The 19492-nt window shown below is 39.5% G+C and overlaps 1 protein-coding gene across 1 annotated transcript; it reads right to left on the bottom strand.

The window, feature by feature from the left end:
* Positions 1–11789: 11789 nt before the first annotated feature.
* Hey (Hairy/E(spl)-related with YRPW motif) lies at positions 11790–14499 on the bottom strand. The gene is made up of 4 exons (XM_090177843.1): positions 14036–14499; positions 13621–13678; positions 13001–13157; positions 11790–12937 (listed from the first exon to the last, which is right to left on the bottom strand). Exons 1-4 carry the CDS (start codon positions 14104–14106, stop codon positions 12255–12257), a joined length of 969 nt encoding a protein of 322 aa, XP_090033969.1. The 5' UTR covers positions 14107–14499; the 3' UTR covers positions 11790–12254.
* Positions 14500–19492: the final 4993 nt, after the last annotated feature.

The following is a 19492-nucleotide window of genomic DNA, read 5'->3' as shown; positions in this document are numbered from 1 at the left end:
TAAAAATTTCAATAGATCTGGGAAATTTCCATCGAGTTGGCATTACCGGAAACAGTCTTGTTGCGCTGTACAGGAGTATAAGATTTCTATGACTGTATACAGGTGAGAAATTTCCATTATTTCAACAAGCACTCTAAACAGTAACTTGCAGGTCCTGGTTCTCGGAAATATTACTTTTTGCTGATTTCCTTGTTTTATCAATAAAACATCTTCAAGGAAATCACCAAGAAGTAATATTTAAAGTATTGCGTCGGAAGACGTAAATTGTAGAGAAACAATGAGCTTACCTGACAGATTTGACTTTTTTAACGGGAAGGGATTACACTTCGAGCTTGAGGAGGTTTGAGAGCGACGCCAAAAATCATCTCATCAGTAAATATAAATAAATACATTCCTGATTGTATTCGTTACCGAAAACTATCGCTACGCCCCTTTTAGTTCGAAATGGAAACCTAGATAGGTAGCGGTTAAAGCAGACGCGATTAATTTTTCCTTGTCGTAATTTGTAAATTTGACTATAAATAATGATTTTAATATATATTTTGCATCGTTTGATTATAGATTGATAAGTTTATTTAAGAAAAAACGTTCCTATGATTTTTTAATTTGTCGGTAGCAGACGCTAGATCATAGGCGCTACCTCGGAGAAGCTAGCACCGCTACGCCACAGATTCGTTTCGGTCTCGAATACACTAGAGTAGTATCACTATGGAAGAAGGATGGCTGATGGCTTGAGTATAGGAAGGGCAACTTAATAGAAAAAGCGGGAGACTAGGCCACCTGTTATTCAGATTTTGTACTACAAAATCATATACAATAATTGTAATTTTTTGATTGGACGAAGACAGATTTAGGCTTTAAAATGGCGGACTCCATATCCCCGACGAAATTGAATACCTAAAGATGCGCGGCTCATTCTTGCGAAAATTCTAGAATTAATAATCCTCAATTATCCTTTTTTCGCTTTCCTAAAGATTTACAAAGGTAATTATTGCCAGTTTTGTTTTTAATTCCTTTACCATTACAATTTATCCAACTGAAAACACTAAGCCTTTGCCACTTTAGATGCCAAAAATGGATAAAAAATTCTGGGAGGACGGATTTGTTAGAGCGTTCTTCAAATTTATTCAAAACAAGTCTCGCTTTGTGTGCTATTAATTTTGAGGAGCATTGTTTTATGAATTTAAATAAGAGGTTAGTTTTATATGAATTTTCCAATAAAAATATTACAATAAAAAACTTTTATTAAAGGGACAGTTTGGTGAGAACTGCTACACCTACCATTTTCCAAAAACTACTGTTCGATGATGAATTTCTAAGTGCATCTGGAAAATCTAATGAAAGTGGCGAAGATTTAATAGATGATAAAACAAATTTAGAAGAAATTCCAAGTTGCAGCATTGCAATTGACACCACACAAACAACTCCTGAATTATATGAAAGAAAAGTACTGAAAGCTAGACGGTTGCTTAAAATCCAATACAGAAAAAACCATACACTTACTCAGAAAGTGGATAAACTGAAAAAAAAGCTAAAGAATTTGATCCAGTTGAAACATATTTTTCATATTTACCCAAGAAGGGTAAACTGTTTTTAAAAATGCAACTGCGGCTTAATAATAAGGCTGCAAGGGGTAGGCGATTTTCAAATTATGAGAAACAAATGTGTCTTGCCTTACATTTCCAAGGTCCAAAGGTTTATAGACAGTTAAGAACTATGTTCCACTTGCCAGCTCCACGAACACTTAAATCTTGGTTGGAAAATGTCCCATGCTCAACTGGATTTCAAAAGGAAATTATTGAGTTACTAAAATTAAGAGTACAAACTATGACAGAGAATGAAAAACTCGCTATACTTACTGTGGATGAAATGTCACTGAAAGATGGCCTTCAATATGACCTAAAGACTGATTCAATTGATGGCTTTGTGGACTATAACAAATCCAGAACATCAGAGTACGCGAATCATGCAGCAGTTTTCATGTTATCAGGACTCACACATTTTTGGAAGCAGCCTCTGTCATATTATTTTGTTAACAACTTTATGAAAAAGGAAATGCTGCATGATATTTTGATTGAGACAGTGGAGACTTTAATGGACATCGGATTTATAGTGAAAGTTATAATATGCGATCAAGGGTCAAACAACCAAGGTCTTTTTAAAAGACTTAACATCAATGAAGACACCCCATTTGCAATAATAAAGGATCAAACTGTATTTTTCATGCCAGACCCACCTCATCTGCTGAAACCGTTAAGAAATATGCTTTTAAAGTAAGATTTTGAAGTCAATGGAGAAGTAGTTACTTGGGACCATATAGAAAAATTCCATGGTCTTGAAATGGCTGAAGCATTTCGTATGGCTCCTAAATTAACGCCTAAAGACCTTAATCCAAATAACTTTCAAAAAATGTCGGTCAAGCGCGCTTGTCATGTATTTAGCCATTCTGTTGCTATAGGTATTTATATGTATACATTGACCAAGGGAATGAAACAAAAAAGCTTAGTGACAGCAAATTTTTTAAAAGAAATAGACAAGCTTTTTGACATATTCAACTCGAGCAATTTGAAAGCAGATAAAGATTCTAGAAAACCTCTAGTCAAAGGCAGCGTGTACATTGGATTTTTGAAGGAGAAACTAGATTGGTTTAAAAAGATAAAAGTCTTAGAATGTAAAAGAGAGCCACCATGTATAAAGGGTTGATAATCACCAACTCAATTTCATTATGACATCTAATCTTAACCAGGATGTACTATAATTTTTTTTCTCTAAAGCAAGGTCATTGTCAGGGAGCAATGAAAATCCAACATGCCAGCAATTTAGGTTTACATTTCGTTAACTTTTGTGTTCGTCACTTTTCTCCAAATCAGACACATCTAACTGCAAAGATGTAGATGAGAATTATATCTTAAAACTAACTGAACTGATGTTAAGTAATGTAAATGAAGCTTCATTGCAAGATGAAGAGATACATTTTTGGGACAGTTTAAATGTAAATGCTCCACCAGCATCAGTTAACTATCTTCCAATTGCACAAAAAAATGTTTTAACCAATGTAGCAGGTTACAAGAAAATTATTGAAAGCCATCCACATTGTGAACAATGCAAAATATCTATGTTAAAAAAACTAAACTACAGCAATTGATAATGACAATGAAATGCTAATAATATTACGGGCATATGTAAATGATTCAGAAAAAGAGTGTAGAAACTTAAAAATGCCGACTCCTGAATTTGCTGAAGCCATTATGAAATTAGACGTGTATTTTGATCAGCTTTTTACTCATACCATGTGCCAAATTAATCTCATGGGAAAATTGGATTATAAATTGTGCAAAGATATTAAAACTAAGGCACGCAAATTTTTCATCAAATGCAAAATTCTTCGCACTCTTACAGTTCACAATGAAGAGGCAGCTGAAACAAAAGCTGCTATGAGGAAAAACAACTCAACTAAAAACGATGAAAGGAAAAATCGTAAGCCAGCCAAAGTGCTACACTTGTAACCAGTGGCAAAATGACCATCAGCCTAAAGTAGTTAATCCTCTATGACACAAATACTTTTTTTTTAAATTCAAATCATTTTCATTTCAACAGTTCTATTTGAAACATTTTCAACAATAAAAATATTTTTATTAACTGGTTTTATGAGAATTATTGGATATACTAAAATCAAATGTCTGATCAATGTTTTAAAACCAACATTTCAGATTTAATGGCAATTTCTATTACAATAATAAATTATGAAAATTTCATTACATGCTGCACAATAATTATTCACTGTTTAAATAAAACTAATGAAATCTCCCGTATTTTACAGAAATCCCCATTCATGTTGATTTTAAATTTTCCTACAGTGGTCAGTGTTATACGTAATCGTAAAATTTTCAACTACTACCAAAAGAATATAAACTCCCTTCGGGGCTTCTACTACTGATCATCTTACAAGTTAGTTTTTACCCCCAATTTTTGTCCTCTACTTTTTTCACGTTTTTTAAACTTGATATTTCCAGTAACTTGCAGTTGAGTTTATGGGAATCTACTTTCTCTAGTCTCTACACATTTGACACCTGCATAATTTTAATAATTTACAATTACAAAGTGGCAAAGGCTTAGTGTTTTCAGTTGGATAAATTGTATTGGTAAAGGAATTAAGAACTTACCTTTGTAAATCTTTAGGAAAGCGAAAAAAGGATAATTGTTGATTATTAATTCTAGAATTTCGCAAAAATGAGCAGCGCACCTTTCGGTTTTCAATTTCGTCAGGGATATGGAGTCCGCCATTTTAAAGCCTAAATCTGTCTCCGTCCAATCAAAAAATTACAATTATTGTATATGATTTTGTAGTACCAGATCTGAATAACAGGAGGCCTAGTCTCCCGCTTTTTCTATTAAGTTGCCTTTCCTATACTCAAGCCATCCTTCTTCCATGGTATCACCTCGTAGCTTTGCCTATGGCCGCCATTTTAGGCGCGTTTTTTTCTCTATAGGAAAAAGCATGGGTGACGTTGCGTGATGTAGCACTGATACTACTCTATATACAGGAAGTTTTAATTTAATAATAAAAAAATAATAATAATCAGCTAGGCTAATACCCAAGGCACCACCATAGGCCTACGTCATCAAGTGACTTTTAAAGCCATTAATTCGGTTGGCCGGGTTACAATGCGTAGGAGGGTGGTGGCCAGCCACGCGAGATGAAAATAAGGAGTAAACCAGATTTTAGAGGGTTACCAAAAACATTCACACATTTAATAGAATAAAATTGCATAACTGACATTTTAGATTAATTGATTTTAATGAAATGATTTTCTCTAAATGAATAGGGGACCTTAATCTTAACCACATTCAGTGGTGTGTGCACACTTAAACATTATGGGGAAATATATTAACGCTTTATGAGCATTACCAAGTCTAAGCACAATTTCAAACCAGATAACGGCCCATGTGGATCCGTTCGAAGGTTACATTAACGGCAGCAAAGCCAAATCAATCGGAGATTGAGTTTCGTAAGTTTTATAATATACTTATATTATCCGAGCGAAGCTCTATAGTGGCGGCGATCCATTCTTCCAACGTTCGAGTTGCGCGTGCTGATGGTGTCCATGCTTGGAGTCGGCGTCCGATTCTGGCTGATACGGCACTCACTTTGGACGACTTCGGTAATTTTTTTTTTCTTTTTAAGAATTACACATTTCACCCGAACGACTTTTACGCGACGCTCATTAATCAGGGGTCTCTCGCATCTTTTCAATCGCGGTTCGACACTCAAAAAGCTCTGCGGGATTTTGGCCTTCACCTTCCTCTGGGCCTCTTCAAAAATCCCAACTACACATTCCACAAAACTCGCGCACACCAATATCCGTTTTACAAAATACAGTTAATTTTGGAAAAGTTTTTATATACTCATGTATGGTATAAAAGAGGCGTGGCACCCTCGTTATATTTGGTTTCTTAAATAAAAAAAGGAAATGATGGGAATCATGTTTTCAACTGAAGGGATTAGGGGAATAACCCGCCAATCCCGAAATGGAAAGCGAGTAAATATTGTTTGGACCAAATCGTTTAGGAAGGGCTCTGGCCAGGGGGTCCCTCCGAGGGGTCGGACATTAGTACAAAATCCCGTACACTTCGCAAGAAATCTCCAACGAAATCGCGAAATCCCTGACGAAATCGCAAAATCTCCAACGAAATCGCGAAATCCCTGACGAAATCGCAAAATCTCCAACGAAATCGCGAAATCCCTGACGAAATCGCAAAATCTCTGACCAAATTTCAAAATCTCTGACCAAATCGCAAAATCTTATGAAATCCCGAAATCTTTGACTAAATCGCGAAATCTCTGACGAAATCGCGAAATCCCTGACGAAATCGCAAAATCTCTGACCAAATTTCAAAATCTCTGACCAAATCGCAAAATCTTATGAAATCCCGAAATCTTTGACTAAATCGCGAAATCTCTGACGAAATCGCGAAATCTTTGACGAAATCGCGAAATCTGACGAAATCGCGAAATCTGATGAAATCGCGAAATCTGATGAAATCTCGAAATCTCCGACGAAATCGCGAAATCTCCGACGAAACCGCGAAATCTCCGACGAAATCGCGAAATCTGACGAAATCGCGAAATCTGATGAAATCGCGAAATCTGATGAAATCTCGAAATCTCCGACGAAATCGCGAAATCTCCGACGAAACCGCGAAATCTCCGACGAAATCGCGAAAAATCTTTGACGAAATCGCGAAATCTTTGACGAAATCACGAAATCTTTGACGAAATCTCGAAATCTTTGATGAAATCGCGAAATCTTTGACGAAATCGCGTACGCTTTTTTTGGGAATGTCCGACCCCTCGGGTCCCTCCTCGCGAAATGAACTAAAGGCAATTACAATGGGAACCATCGTCGCCAGCGCGTGCACCTGCACGAAACTAGAAGCACTGTCACTGACTTTAAAAACATCTCATTTAATATTTTAATTGCAAGGGGTTATTTGATGAAATTTGATATCTAGCGTATATGCCTCACATTTTTCGTTACACCACTCTCCACGAAGCACTTCACGGTGGTGATAGGCGCCATGGCCGATGCAAATGAAAATTTCCTCCGTTTTCTCCTCGTGTCCGATGAGTGCTCATTCTCGAGAGACGGCCCGTTTAACAGACACAACAACCTCATGTGGAGCGATGAAAATCCGCACTGGGGATTTCCTCACCACAATCAGGTCCAATTTCGCTTCAACATCTGGGCTTGTCTACTAGGAGATCGCGTTATTGGACCATTCTTTCTATATTGAATCGCTTTAATGGGGATAACTACTTAGCCTTCATACAGAATGAAGTTGCAGAAGCGTTGGAACATGTACCTTTCGTTCCTCCTAAAGAGGCGTGGTACAATTCCTTAACACCGAGTTCCCTGAGCGTTGGATTGGAAGGAATGGCCCAGTGCCTCCTAGGACTCCAGATTTGACACCGCCGGACTTTTTCCTGTGGGGATTCGTGAAGGAGGAAGTTTATAAGACGCCAGTCACTAGCGAAGACTCGCGCCAGAGAATTATTGCAGCGTTTCGACTCGTCCCTCCAACTATGGTCGATGGTTCATTTCAAAATATGCTGTATCGCGCACGAACTTGTATAGCCGCGGATGGTGGAATTATTGAACCTCATTTAGACTGGTACATTTGTAAATTTTGTAACACTTTCGGAAGTGGTTTTTGTTTCTCTCAAAATTAATTACCCATAAAAATAATTAGTTTAAAAATCTTTCATTTTTAGCAGTCATACAAACATTAAAATTTATATAGTTTTCTTTTTAAATTAGTTGTAAAAAGGCTGAGGTCACCTACTACCAACTTGCTATTTTTCCTGACCTCATATCTCAGTGGAAAATTGACCTATTCCGTCCCAACCAATTTCATCACAGGTTTTCGAGTATGCTCTACAACTTGTTCATTGTCATTTTCCTCTACCACCTAGCGTTAAAACAATAAAAATTATAAAACCGTGCCAAACGTCACGATTTTGCTGAAATTTACAAATAACAACGATTTCCCTCGAAAGTGTACATCCTGAAAATTTCCCATTTCTAGGTAATATAGCTTTTGAGGAAAATACCTGGGCCGATCAAATTAAAACACCAGGTATAATCACTTTTACGTTATCTAGTCCCCATTCTACAGAAAGCATTTAATATTTGGGGTTAAGATTTTACCTAAAGAATTAACTTCCACAAAAACAAAATAATTTAGTCTTTTACACACCCCCCACCCCCTTTATGTTACGCCGCTGATTACATCACTTGGAACTCACCTGACTTGGAGTCTTGGATGATGAATACCTTTATTAAAATTTCATTTGCGATATTGGATTGAGAAAATACCATAGATACACGAAGAAATGTATAAAACGGAAAATCTGGTTACCCTCAGTAAATTGCCCATTTATTTTTATTTCGCGGAGAAAAACGAATATTACAGCATTGTTTTATTGCAAAAGATTTGTAAAATATGTATCAGTACAATCATTTGAAAATTTGATACATTATTACGAAGAAACATCCGCCGAATTTGCGTCAATTTTGAAAAGCGCGTTTAACGCGAAACAGTAGCGTGGGAACTAAAGGGTTATCTTCCCTCTAAGCAACCATCCACTAATGGCCTCGGGGATGATGATAAGAGAGAGAAGAAGACGGCGGGGTTAGATATTTTCCATCCCGTAAAAAAATATGGAAGGTGTGACAGGTGGCTAGTGATTAGAGGAAAGAGGCGTTCGCATTAGACGTATTTTTTCCCTAGCTCATTTTCTCCTTTAACCGCAATCTCCGTAGAAAGAGAAATAGCAGGGGAAGGGGGGGGGGGGTAGACGGTCTGTGGTGATGGTTGCTGGTGGAAAGAATGAATCCAACGCGTGTTCGCTCGCAGGTGCTGGTTTTGCGCGACCGGCGTTCTGGTCCGTGGGAATAGCGGGAAAGGGGCGGAGATTCTTCGCCGTTGCCTCCGGCCGTAAAATCGTATACCTGAGGGGGGAATACGACGCGTTTAATAACGTCCATCTTAACTCTAGGCCAGATACGGCGGGAGGGAGATTTTCTAGACAGAGTTTACAGCCCTCGCGGGGCTATCGGGCGAAGTATCCGTTGCCAAATGATGTTAGTTTCGCGGAAGAGAGATAGGGAGAACCCCGTATTCGTTTCTAATTGGAGATGGGAGTAAGTCTTGGTAATTAGCTGTAGGTGAAATTATTATAAAACTTGAGGGAATATTTATTTTTTGTCTACGATTAATGCTTAGTCTATATTATGGCCGCGAGCTTCGCGTCTCCTGCTCGTTCACCCTCGTTGGCGCGTTTTAAGCCTCGGTTTTGCGAAAAAATTACGAAACGCTGAACTCTAATATCATATTGGTTTGTAAAAAAAATATTAATCAAAAGTGAATCTTTGGGTAGAGAAAGTTCAAGAAGGTACTCGATTCAAGTATGAAAAGGAATTTTTTTCGTTTAAATTTTGAAGATGATATTTTTTTTTCTTAATTTGAATACTTTGGACGCGCCATCGTTTGGGGACCTCTGATCCCCAACGCGGTCCGGACTCTTCAAATACCGCCCCCATCTCGATATTTCGTTTTTTTCTCTCTCCTCAAGATATAATAAAAGATACTCGTCCGTCAAGATATATTCAAAAGCGTGTAATTATCTCGGTTCCCCGCGCGTATCGCCAACCAAATGCTCGAAGAATATTTTTTTATTGGATTAAGAGGCCCCGTTCGCACCCGCTCCGAGACGAAGGGTGCTAGTACCGCGGCGTCGATGGAGAAACGTCTTATCTGTAGAAGTGAGAACGGACTCTTTGCTCGCGCTTTTTACGAGGAGTCTGGGGCGTGCGGGGGGTGGGGATGAAGAGTTTTGGTAAATGATAGGTGAAAGAGGCGATTTTCTTCCCGTCCAGTCCCCGTAAAAGCTCCGCCGACTTTGACTCGGGCTCACCTCATACATTTGGGCTCACTGAAACGCGAACACATTTTGAATAGACCTTTCTATGAAATAACGCGGCCTGCTTACTTACCGTTTTTCTTCTCCATCTCTCACATTAAATAGAGCTATTGAACTCGTCCTTAGGCTGGACTGCACTACAGTGGCGTAGCCAGAAATTCGTCGAGGGGGGGGTGAAGTTTGTGAATGTTAAGAGGGGGTCGAGAAGGTGGTGGCAATTTAGTACAGTCCAAGGACCCTGGACCCGTTTTCTACTTTCATCGTTTTCTACTAATTAACTAAGGATTCTATCTCAACTTAAATTAATCTGAAACTCGTCTCAAATAAGCGAGAGGGTAGTCTGACTCGGACTAAGGTTTTATTTTTTTTGGGTCCTCTTAGTCTCGATTTCATTTACGAACGGAATAAAAATTTACAGGGTTGCCACACGCCAGGGAAATCAGGGAAATAAAAAAATTGTGAATTTTAAGAATTTTAAATTCAGTTTAGTCGTGACACCTTTTTAAGGTAACTTTACTCTAGATCTATGGCAAATTCTGCTATTATTATTTAGATACTTGAAAGGTTTTTAACGTTGAAATAACTTTGCTACTGAAATATAAGTGGATTAAATCTATTAAATTCTGATAAATGTAAAAGTTAAAAACTGTCTAAGTTTGGCCTTAAAAAGTCAGGGAAAGTAACTTAAAATGATCAGGGAATTTGAATCTGAGAATATTGTGACACACCTGATTTATATTCGTCGCAGATTCATATTAAATCGAGAAATTGAACCGACTCGTAGTTATCCGCGACTTTTAAGTAATCGGTCTCAAACTTTCGTTTCGTCTCGAATTAGAGGCGAGAGCGCCCATCCATCCTCCTCCCCCAGTTGCCGTCGGTCGCCTCCCCCATCCCCCACGCGCTCCTCGGCCGAGGCTCGATCTCCGTCGTGCGTGGGAACCTGGCTTCTCCGTGTGTCACACCGACCCATTGCCTCGCACGCTCTCGCGACTACGAACTCCCGACCAAATCGGGGGTCCGCCATAAAGATTATTTCGTTCCTTTTTATATTCCTTTAAAACAGTTCTACGTTGTATATTTTTGTTATTATTGGTTTCTACGATTCAAATATAGACGTTTGTTTTTCTCTCGCTCTATTTTGTTATTGTCTTTGCATCGCGCGTTCTACGTTGTTCTATTACTTGTAGGGACTTAATACCTGGACATCATAGGACGTCCCACAGAGGACTAATTGAAATTGTATACCAACATGGTTATAGTTACAAAGTGCTATTACCCTATAGAGTAATATCGGCGTGACGTACGTCGACGTCACCCATGCTTTTTCCTATAGATAAAAAACTGCCCTAAAAATGGCGGCCATAGCTCAAAGCTACAGAGCGATACTACTCTATACACTCTTTTTAGAAACGTTTACTGGGCGCCGCCATTATCGTACAGACAACCAACGAGCCCGCCCTCTACCGCGGGAATGTCATTCCCCCAAAACCGGTTTTTTCATCACCCTCCCCGTAGACTGTAAGGTAATGGCGGTCGATTGGGAAGGCGCGTTTAAGAAATTATAGCTAAAGTTATTATTCTCTAAATATCCTTTTCAGTTATCATATAGCCATCGTTAACGTAATAGACAGAATTTTCATTTTCTCACGTTGGCCGCTAGGTGGTTCTATGGCAAAATTTGTATTGCAAATACAAATTACGTAATCGTTTCTGCCGCGGAGATAATGTATTTAGCGCTAAAAGGTATCCTAGGGCTTAATGTAATGACCAAAACAAACAGAAATCGTGACGCAACTACGAGGCGGAAGCGGAGGTTTTATTCAGGCGTAACCCTGACCTGTAGGGTCGGTCCCTTAGATTACGGGGTTAAGATCGGGGGTGATGAAGGGGAATGTTTTGAAGACCGGCGGAGGGAGGCGAAAGGCGGGCTGGGGGTTGCGCGTGAGAACGTGCCGTGAGCCCCGCGCACGGCACGTGCAAATTCCTAGTCTTTCGTGAGTTCAGGCTGTTGGTCTCGGGATCGCTATTATTCCACTTTCGAGCCCTCCTTCGAATCCCAGGAATCTCCTTTTTTACGAGTTGCGTAATCTATGTCCTCTCCCCCGAGTAAAATTTGACGCCAAGGTGCTAAGAGGAGAAAGAGCGTCTCGAACGTTCGGTTATCGTCACAATTTTAATAAAGGATATAATGGAATAAAACGGATGAAAATAAGCTCCAATATATTTGATAATGATGACTAGATTCCTTTTATTGGCAAAAATCAAGTTTCTTTCTCGAGAAAGAAGGCACGCATTCAGATTGGAAAAATACACTCTGGTATTAATATCTTTTTTTATACAAAAATGTTTTCTCGTTTTTTTTTTGGTTTACTCGTATAAATCGTATATGTAAATATATAAAAATATAATTGAATGTTGGCGTGAAAGTTTGACGTCGTTAATAATGATTATTTACAAGTTATAAAAAAGGGGAAAATAAATTATTAGTGTAATCGAAATTAAAGATATACTTCGGGTATATTTTTCTGATTTTAGAAACCGGTATTTTGGTGAAAGTAAATAACGAATCGATAACAGGTCTCGATAGGTTTTGAGATCGATATAAATCCGATATGATAAAATATATTTTCAGCAATTGTTAAAGAATCTGTTGACTAAACGCGTTATTTCACGGTACAAAATTTGTCCTTTAGTTTTCATTGTAGGTACAACTCGCGCGAAATTGTTCCCAATGACCGTGATTATAATGTTAATTTTGGGCCATATCTCAATACGCCAATTCCGCACCCCAAGGTCTGTAAGGCTTGACCGAAGATCCCTGGCTGCCCTGGTGGTTGGCGTAAGGCCCGGCCGCGAAACCGTGTCCGGTGAGATACTGGTTGGCCGGCATTTGACCGATGGACGGCACCATTTGAGAGGTTCCGGAAGGCGCGAAGGAATGAGAGGCCGAAGTGGGCACGACGGACTGCGGGTTGTTCCCGGACATTCGGCCGAAGTGGGAGGGGTTGACGTTGTTGTTGTTGTTCATGGCCAGTCCCAAACTGTCCGAATGGTGCAATCTGTTCTCCGAGCAGTTGTACGACGGATGGGTTAGCGCGGACGGGCCGATTTCTCCGTGGTGAGGGTGGTGGTGCGGCCCCGTCGGGTTGTGCGAATACTGGTGGATGGAGGGTGCCGGAGGGGGCGGGACCTGGTTCGAGGCGGTGGCGCTCGGCGTAGGCGCCACCGGACTCCACGGACTGGAATGGACGGAAGAGCTCTTCATGGCTAGTTCCCGTTGCGCCGAGTAGCACTGGAGGTGCGACATCAGCCTTAGACGCAACGGGTCTTGCAAGTCCATCCCTTCTATGGCCACCATGTAACGCGCTACCTCCGAGGCGCACTCCCGAAAGCCAATGTTGTGATAGTCCATGGCGAATTTGTGAGGGTCGAACGTTAGAGCGTCGAAACCTGCGCGGAAATAATCGGAGATCAGAATCGTACCTCGGGGAGAAAGTAATCAGCGGGTAGTACCTTTGGCGTGAAGCATCTTGAGATGGTCGACCGTCATTTGCAATATTTCGGCCTTCTCCAACTTGGCCGAGCCTTGCTTTTCGAAGGCGGCCGGCACGAGACGTCGCAGCTCCGACAAAGAATGATTTATACGATCGCGACGACGTTTTTCAATTATCTGTAAATTAAATTAATTTAATTATAAGGCGTTAAAAGGTAATTGCGGAAGGGGAAGATCTAGAACTCAAGGACAATTCGGTGCCGCCCCGATCGTTTTCCGTTTGCTCAGAATTGACAGTGACGAAGAAAGAGAACGGTCTATCTCTCTCTTGTGGCCGTTGACAGGCCGACCGTTTAGCCGTTAAAAAGGAAGTTTTCTTGAAAGGCTACCGCCTAAAAGGGTGGCCGATCAGGGCTACCCCCGCTTCTTTACATCACAGCCCCTGTACCGCCTTTCCCCCGCATCGGATTTGCTCCCATACTCGATCCTCTTAGGAAATGTATCACTCAATAAAGATTTATGACCGTAATATATCTACCCTTAAATTATAGTCGCCCTAGTTACGGTCTTAAAAAAAAAAACCCATGTCGGGTAATTTGGGTCCGCGATAAAGTAACGCTTTTGATCCATTTGAACTTACCCCTCGTCTTCGTTTCCTGTTGACCAGTTGACAGCTATCGCTGCTTGGAGTTGGGGTTCTGTAAGTAGACGCGCGACTATTAGTGGGGCTGTTAACGTGGGAAAAGTAGGAATTTATGACTATTTATATCCGTATGCTATATCCATAGATTTATAAAGAGACAAACCTAACTGTTTAAAAGAGTTAATAATTGGACGGGTAGCTCGTTTAACTTTAAGGAGAAAAATTGTTCAAGTACATTTCAAAAGCAAAACATGTCGAAGAGGTAAATAGTGAAAATCCCGGGGAATATGTAGGCAAGGTTGACAAAACTATAAAATGTCATAAGGAACTTAAGCCTTTATTTTTATTGATCAATGGTGATACGGGAGCGGAAGTTATATACACGTTAGAAGATGTCGGAAATGGTAATTACCCTTTGGAGGAAGAGTCCTCGAAAAGATCGTCGCAGTCCGAATCCATGTCACTGCTAAGGTTCCTTTTCATGTTCTCGACGGGGGGCGTGGGCCAGCGAGGGCGGAACGGCGGCGCTTGGGCCCACTGCAGGCACGGAGCCACCTTGACCAGTTGGCGTTCGGCGACGTCGGTAACGTCCACCGCAACAACGCGCGAATCGTGGACGGCGCGCGAGACGACGACGGTCCAAAGTCCGGAACGACGACGGACGAGACGTTCGGACGACGGCGAACCACTCGCGGAAGTGTGCGTGTCCGACAAGAGTAGACCAACGAGGACGGGACGCGCGTCGTTCGCTCGGGTGGCGTTCTTAAAGTGAGGACTCGGATTGTAGGCTCGGAGCGAGCGTCGATGCCACGTGAGCGGAAGCCAGCACGTGACTGTCCCTCGTTCGTCCGGGCTTCGAGCGTTTTAAAGGAGGAGGAGAGGTGCCGGCTTCCAGAGAGAGAGAGAGAGCCGAAGGGGTACGCGGGCACTCGCGGCGGCCGCCAGGGGGAGAGACACACGACCAGCCCGCGCCGCGATAGACGCTCCAGCGCTCGGCCCTTTTTCCCACGGATAGAAGAAGGGCCGGAATTTCCTCTCCCCTCCTCTCTCCTTGTTCCGCGTGCTCGCTGCAGCCCAAATTCATTGCCTCTCCGCCACGATTACCTTCTTCAGTCCCGACGCCGCCAACAAGCTCGGGGGGTTTTCATTATTATTACTCCTCCCCTCCTTCCCATCGCGATATTTGTGGGATTATATATTTGTCGGACTTCTATCTTTATTCCTTTCGCCCTCTGGGGTACCGCTAATCCCTCTTTTACAGATTAAACAGATATCAATCGACGCGCGAAAAGCAGATTTTTTGCCTTTATTTAGATGTTTTATGGCGCAACGAAAATTTCTTAAACCTAATTTACCTATTTCTAATCAAAGAAAGGTTTAGTAGCCAATTTCGTATCAACGTAGTATATTTTATTGTTGTAGTTGAGCCAAAGTCTTTTTAAAAATTGCGGTTGTTCAGTTGTTCAAATTATAAAGCGCCTGTATGTGTCTTAAAACAGCGGCATGAATGAATGAATATTTATTTACTTTTATAAACAAATCCTTTTTAAATCAGGGAGGAAACCATTTAAATGGTTTCACGAGTGCCGTACATTTGCCATCGTCAAAACATTTTTAAAATAGGTTTGCCAAAAATTTAAATATAAACCAAAATAGAAAACTAAAACACTCCAATGAATGAATGAATATTTATTTTACATCAGGGAGGAGCTAAGCTCACAGGATTATTTATATTTTATAACAAATATATCAGGCTATCAGCTGCAGTGTTCAGGGAGAAGTTAACTTCCAGGATTTGACCTACTAATGTCGTAGATACTCTCTTATTTGCAATTTTAGCAAGAACTATTTATCGAGGGGTCGGTCATTTGGCCAAATCCCGTACAAAATTTGGAAAAAAATCCACAAATCCAAAATCCAAGAATTTTGCTCCCATAGACTTTGTATGACAAATCCACAAGAAAAAATCCTGGATTTTTAAAAAATCCAAAATCCCGTACACAAAACAGGCAAATGTCCGACCCCTCGATCTCGCTATTTATGCAGCACTCTGTGATTCCATTAAGAAAAACCACGCCCACCCGCCTTTCCACGTGAAAAATATATATTTTCTCTGTTGGTTTCATTAATAAACAAAAAATCGAAGTACCTAATTATTTAAAAATCCAATGTTAACCAATCGATATTTTACTATCGGATTGTATAACTTACAGTAGGTCGATACTTAACGCTTTGTCTAAATTGAACTATCCGCTTGTTCTGGTGGAGATAAGGTCTCTACAGCGTTAACTATTCGTCAAGGTCAGAGTATCAGGGCTACTCTTTCTACTCATAAAATCGTCCCCTTCTCCAGAATTTAGCTGGTAAAATGTCCACAGGCAGCCATTTTTGGAAAACATTTTTACACTACAGAGTCGGAGTAAAGTGACGTCATAGGTTACTCTTTTTACCCTACTTAGAAATCCCAGAACAAGCGAAAAGAAACCATCTATTAAGTTAAATTAAATTAAATAAGTAACGCGAATCGTTTTGGAACTCCTTCCCAGGAAAAATAAAAAAGGTTTTATTTTGCGAAGTTGGTCTACTTTCTCACGATCGCGAACGTAGTTTTATTTTTAGTATTCGCACGTTGGCGTTTTACGAGCATCGCTAAACGCGGACATATACGCGATATAAAACCGCTATCAAGTTAACAGGCTGTCATTTATAAGCGAAGGGCTTTTTCCCGCGCGTCGATTGGATAACTTAGCCGCACTAAGACTCTCCATTGGCTAAATTCGCGCGCTCCCGGATCCTCGTGCGGAGGGTGGTCAGGGAGATCCAAAGGGGCATATATTTACTTTATCCCCGCGAAAAAAAGGTGGTCGAGATGGTGGCTGGGGCTAGACTCGTGGGAGAATTGATTCCCCCCTCGGCATCACTCTCTCTTTCGGGGGCAGCGGGGGAGCCGACTCCGAATCCGGAGAATGTCTGCTCCCCCGCGTCGGCGTGAGGCCGGCGCGCCCCGCTCTTTCTCACGTGCCTCATCGTCGTCCTGGTCCCGCGCCCCCACGCGCGAGCGGCCCGCATAAAGCCGCTGACCTTTATACAGAAATATCTACTACTATTATTATTATTGTTATTCCACTTTTGGTTATTCTATTATTTCCCTGGCCGATGCGTTTTCCACGCAAATTTTAAATTGAGATAATCGTTTGAGGCTTTTTTTTTAAATTCTTCCCGTGGAGTGGTTTTCCACCCTAGTTTATTTGAAAATTGGGAAAAAGCCGCCAAATATCTGGTTGAAAATTAAACGTACGACGGCAAAATATATAGTTTTGAAAATGTCATCCATGATAAAAAAAAATATGAAATCACTTGAATGGGCTCTTTTCGAACTGAAATCTAACTGCGCGAAAGACGAGCAAGTCACTTTAAACCATAGATATAGGAAACGTATATACATTTCTTATATCTACGCTTTAAACTTTTAATTTTGAGATAAGTTACTAATTAATTCGGGAACGATCGGGACTAGGTGACGCCGTGGCACGACACTTTTTCGATGGAGCGTCTGCTATTGTCAAATTATAGAATAATGCTTCAATCTGGGCTTATCTAGTTTTCGACGGCAATCAAAATTTCAATTAAATTCAATTCAATTTGAAAAATAATTAAATTTTTTATTTAAATTATGGTACATTTTTACTGCGCAATATAGGCAATTTTGTTATTTATGTTCAAAATTCTTTCTCCATAACTCAAAATGCAAAATGTAAAAAGCAAAATACTTTCTCTATAACTTAAAATGCAAGATAAAAAATGCATTTTGAAAATTGGTTTTTCTAAATGCAAAATGTAAAATGGTTTTTGCAGATCAAAATAAAATTACAAAATGCATTTTGAAAATTGGTTTTTCTAAATGCAAAATGTAAAATGGTTTTTGCAGATCAAAATAAAATTACAAAATGCATTTTGAAAATTGTTTTTTTCTAAATGCAAAATGTAAAATGTAAAATAGTTTTTGCAGATCAAAATAAAATTACAAAATGCATTTTGAAAATTGGTTTTTCTAAATGCAAAATGTAAAATGGTTTTTGCAGATCAAAATAAAATTACAAAATGCATTTTGAAAATTGGTCTTTCTAAATGCAAAATGTAAAATGGTTTTTGCAGATCAAAATGAAATTACAAAATGCATTTTGAAAATTGTTTTTTTCTAAATGCAAAATGTAAAATGTAAAATAGTTTTTGCAGATCAAAATATAATTACAAAATGCATTTTGAAAATTGGTTTTTCTAAATGCAAAATGTAAAATGGTTTTTGCAGATCAAAATAAAAATGAAAAATGCATTTTCAAATTGCAATTTTTTTTTACAAATGCACTCGGTTTATTATTACCAATAACTGTGGTAACTAATTATTAAATAGTTACCACAGTTAGTTTGTAATTATTAATAATTAAGTAGTAATTAAGCGGTGGCACTGTACGAATGTTCGTCTGCTTCTGAGTAAGTCAGTTACTGAGTATCGCCGTCTATGATTACTTGGGAATAAATAGCAGACGAACTTTCTCTTCAAGAGCTGCGATGATGGTACCAGAGTAAAAACAATTTGAAAATATTTTTCCACTTAACAAAACCATAAAATGCAAAATGCAAAATATAAAATGCCAAATAGTTTCCTAGAAACTCAAAATGCAAAATGTAAAATAGTATTTTGCATTTTCAATATGTATTTTGAACAACCCTGTTTATTAAAGGAATTAAATTTTATTATTTAAAAACGATAAATTTAATACTTATTTTTAAAATATTAAAATTTTACAGCTAGCTTTCGAACCGTAGTTCTTCATCATATTATTTATTATATTTAGCGCGTTTAATGTATGTACAAGATTGTCCAACTTATCTTGTTATTGGTGTTTATACCGTCGGTTTATACGCACGTTGAAGAATGGATTAAGGTTTATGAAAGCTAGGAGCAACAAACATAAGGAGAACGCAGTTAGCCTTTAAACACGCTAATGCAGTGTTGCGTACAAATTTCATTGGACGAGCCTTTAGGCCCTTTACGCTGAACGTTTTACGGGAAGACAATTTCCGAATTTTCCCCTTCCGACGGTAGCAGGCGCTAAAGCGTTTAACCAATGGAAAATGTACGCGAGAAAATCCACGACTTTTGACGGGATGCTGTTGCTCCTAGATGAAAGTATCAATTGAAAATCAGAAAAATCGAAAAATAAGTGGATTAAAATAGTGTTTTAACAGCGTATCTTTTTGCCATTCGCTATGGAATTTAATGTAAATGCGAATTAGAAGTTTGGTAAGTAGTCATAAATATCTAATATAATTTATTCCATCGTAAAAAATATTAGATATGGAAAGTTGCTAATTTTAAACGGTAAATTACAGGGCATCATTTTTATTCCCACGACGGCTCACGCTTGCTAATGAAAATATTAAACAAAAAAAAGAATATATTCGAAAAAGAAATGAATGAAATTCAGAGCCACTACGGTATAGTAGTTATATATATTTTCTTTTCTTCGCGTGTTAATCGAGAGATGAACCTGTTTGGAGAGTGGTAATTTCGCGAATCCCCGAGCTTGCAGACGACGCCCCGCGGCGCTCTACCTTTCATCCGCGATCATTAAAAGACATTTTTAATTAGCCATTTCCGATCTGTCCATCGCTTTTTTCCCACTCGCGTATACCTTACCGCGATGTCTTCTATTGAAAGAATTTTAAGGTAAGACGTAATTTGTCCAATTAGCGGATAATATTCTCAAGAATGAGCGTGTGATTTTTCCCAATGCGGATCCACCCTCTTTTTTACCATCTTTCGGTAATGAATGAAGGGTGACAAGGGTCCCGGGTTAATACGGCA

Source organism: Leiobunum rupestre, chromosome 6 (genome assembly GCF_980474605.1).
Source record: "Leiobunum rupestre chromosome 6, qqLeiRupe1.1.hap1, whole genome shotgun sequence".
Classification (NCBI taxonomy): domain Eukaryota; kingdom Metazoa; phylum Arthropoda; class Arachnida; order Opiliones; family Sclerosomatidae; genus Leiobunum; species Leiobunum rupestre.
The sequence above is the reverse complement of the archived record's forward strand: the minus strand, read 5'-3'. Positions and strand labels throughout refer to the sequence as shown.

What these genes read in the sequence shown, in the direction of transcription:
- Hey (XM_090177843.1), bottom strand. Translation starts at nt 14,106, where the DNA reads ATGAAAAGGAACCTTAGCAGTGACATGGATTCGGACTGCGACGATCTT. An exon ending in ACAGGAAACGAAGACGAGGG is followed by an intron (nt 13,158 to 13,620) that starts GTAAGTTCAAAT and finishes TTTAATTTACAG; the next exon opens with ATAATTGAAAAACGTCGTCG. An exon ending in CAAGATGCTTCACGCCAAAG is followed by an intron (nt 12,938 to 13,000) that starts GTACTACCCGCT and finishes ATTTCCGCGCAG; the next exon opens with GTTTCGACGCTCTAACGTTC.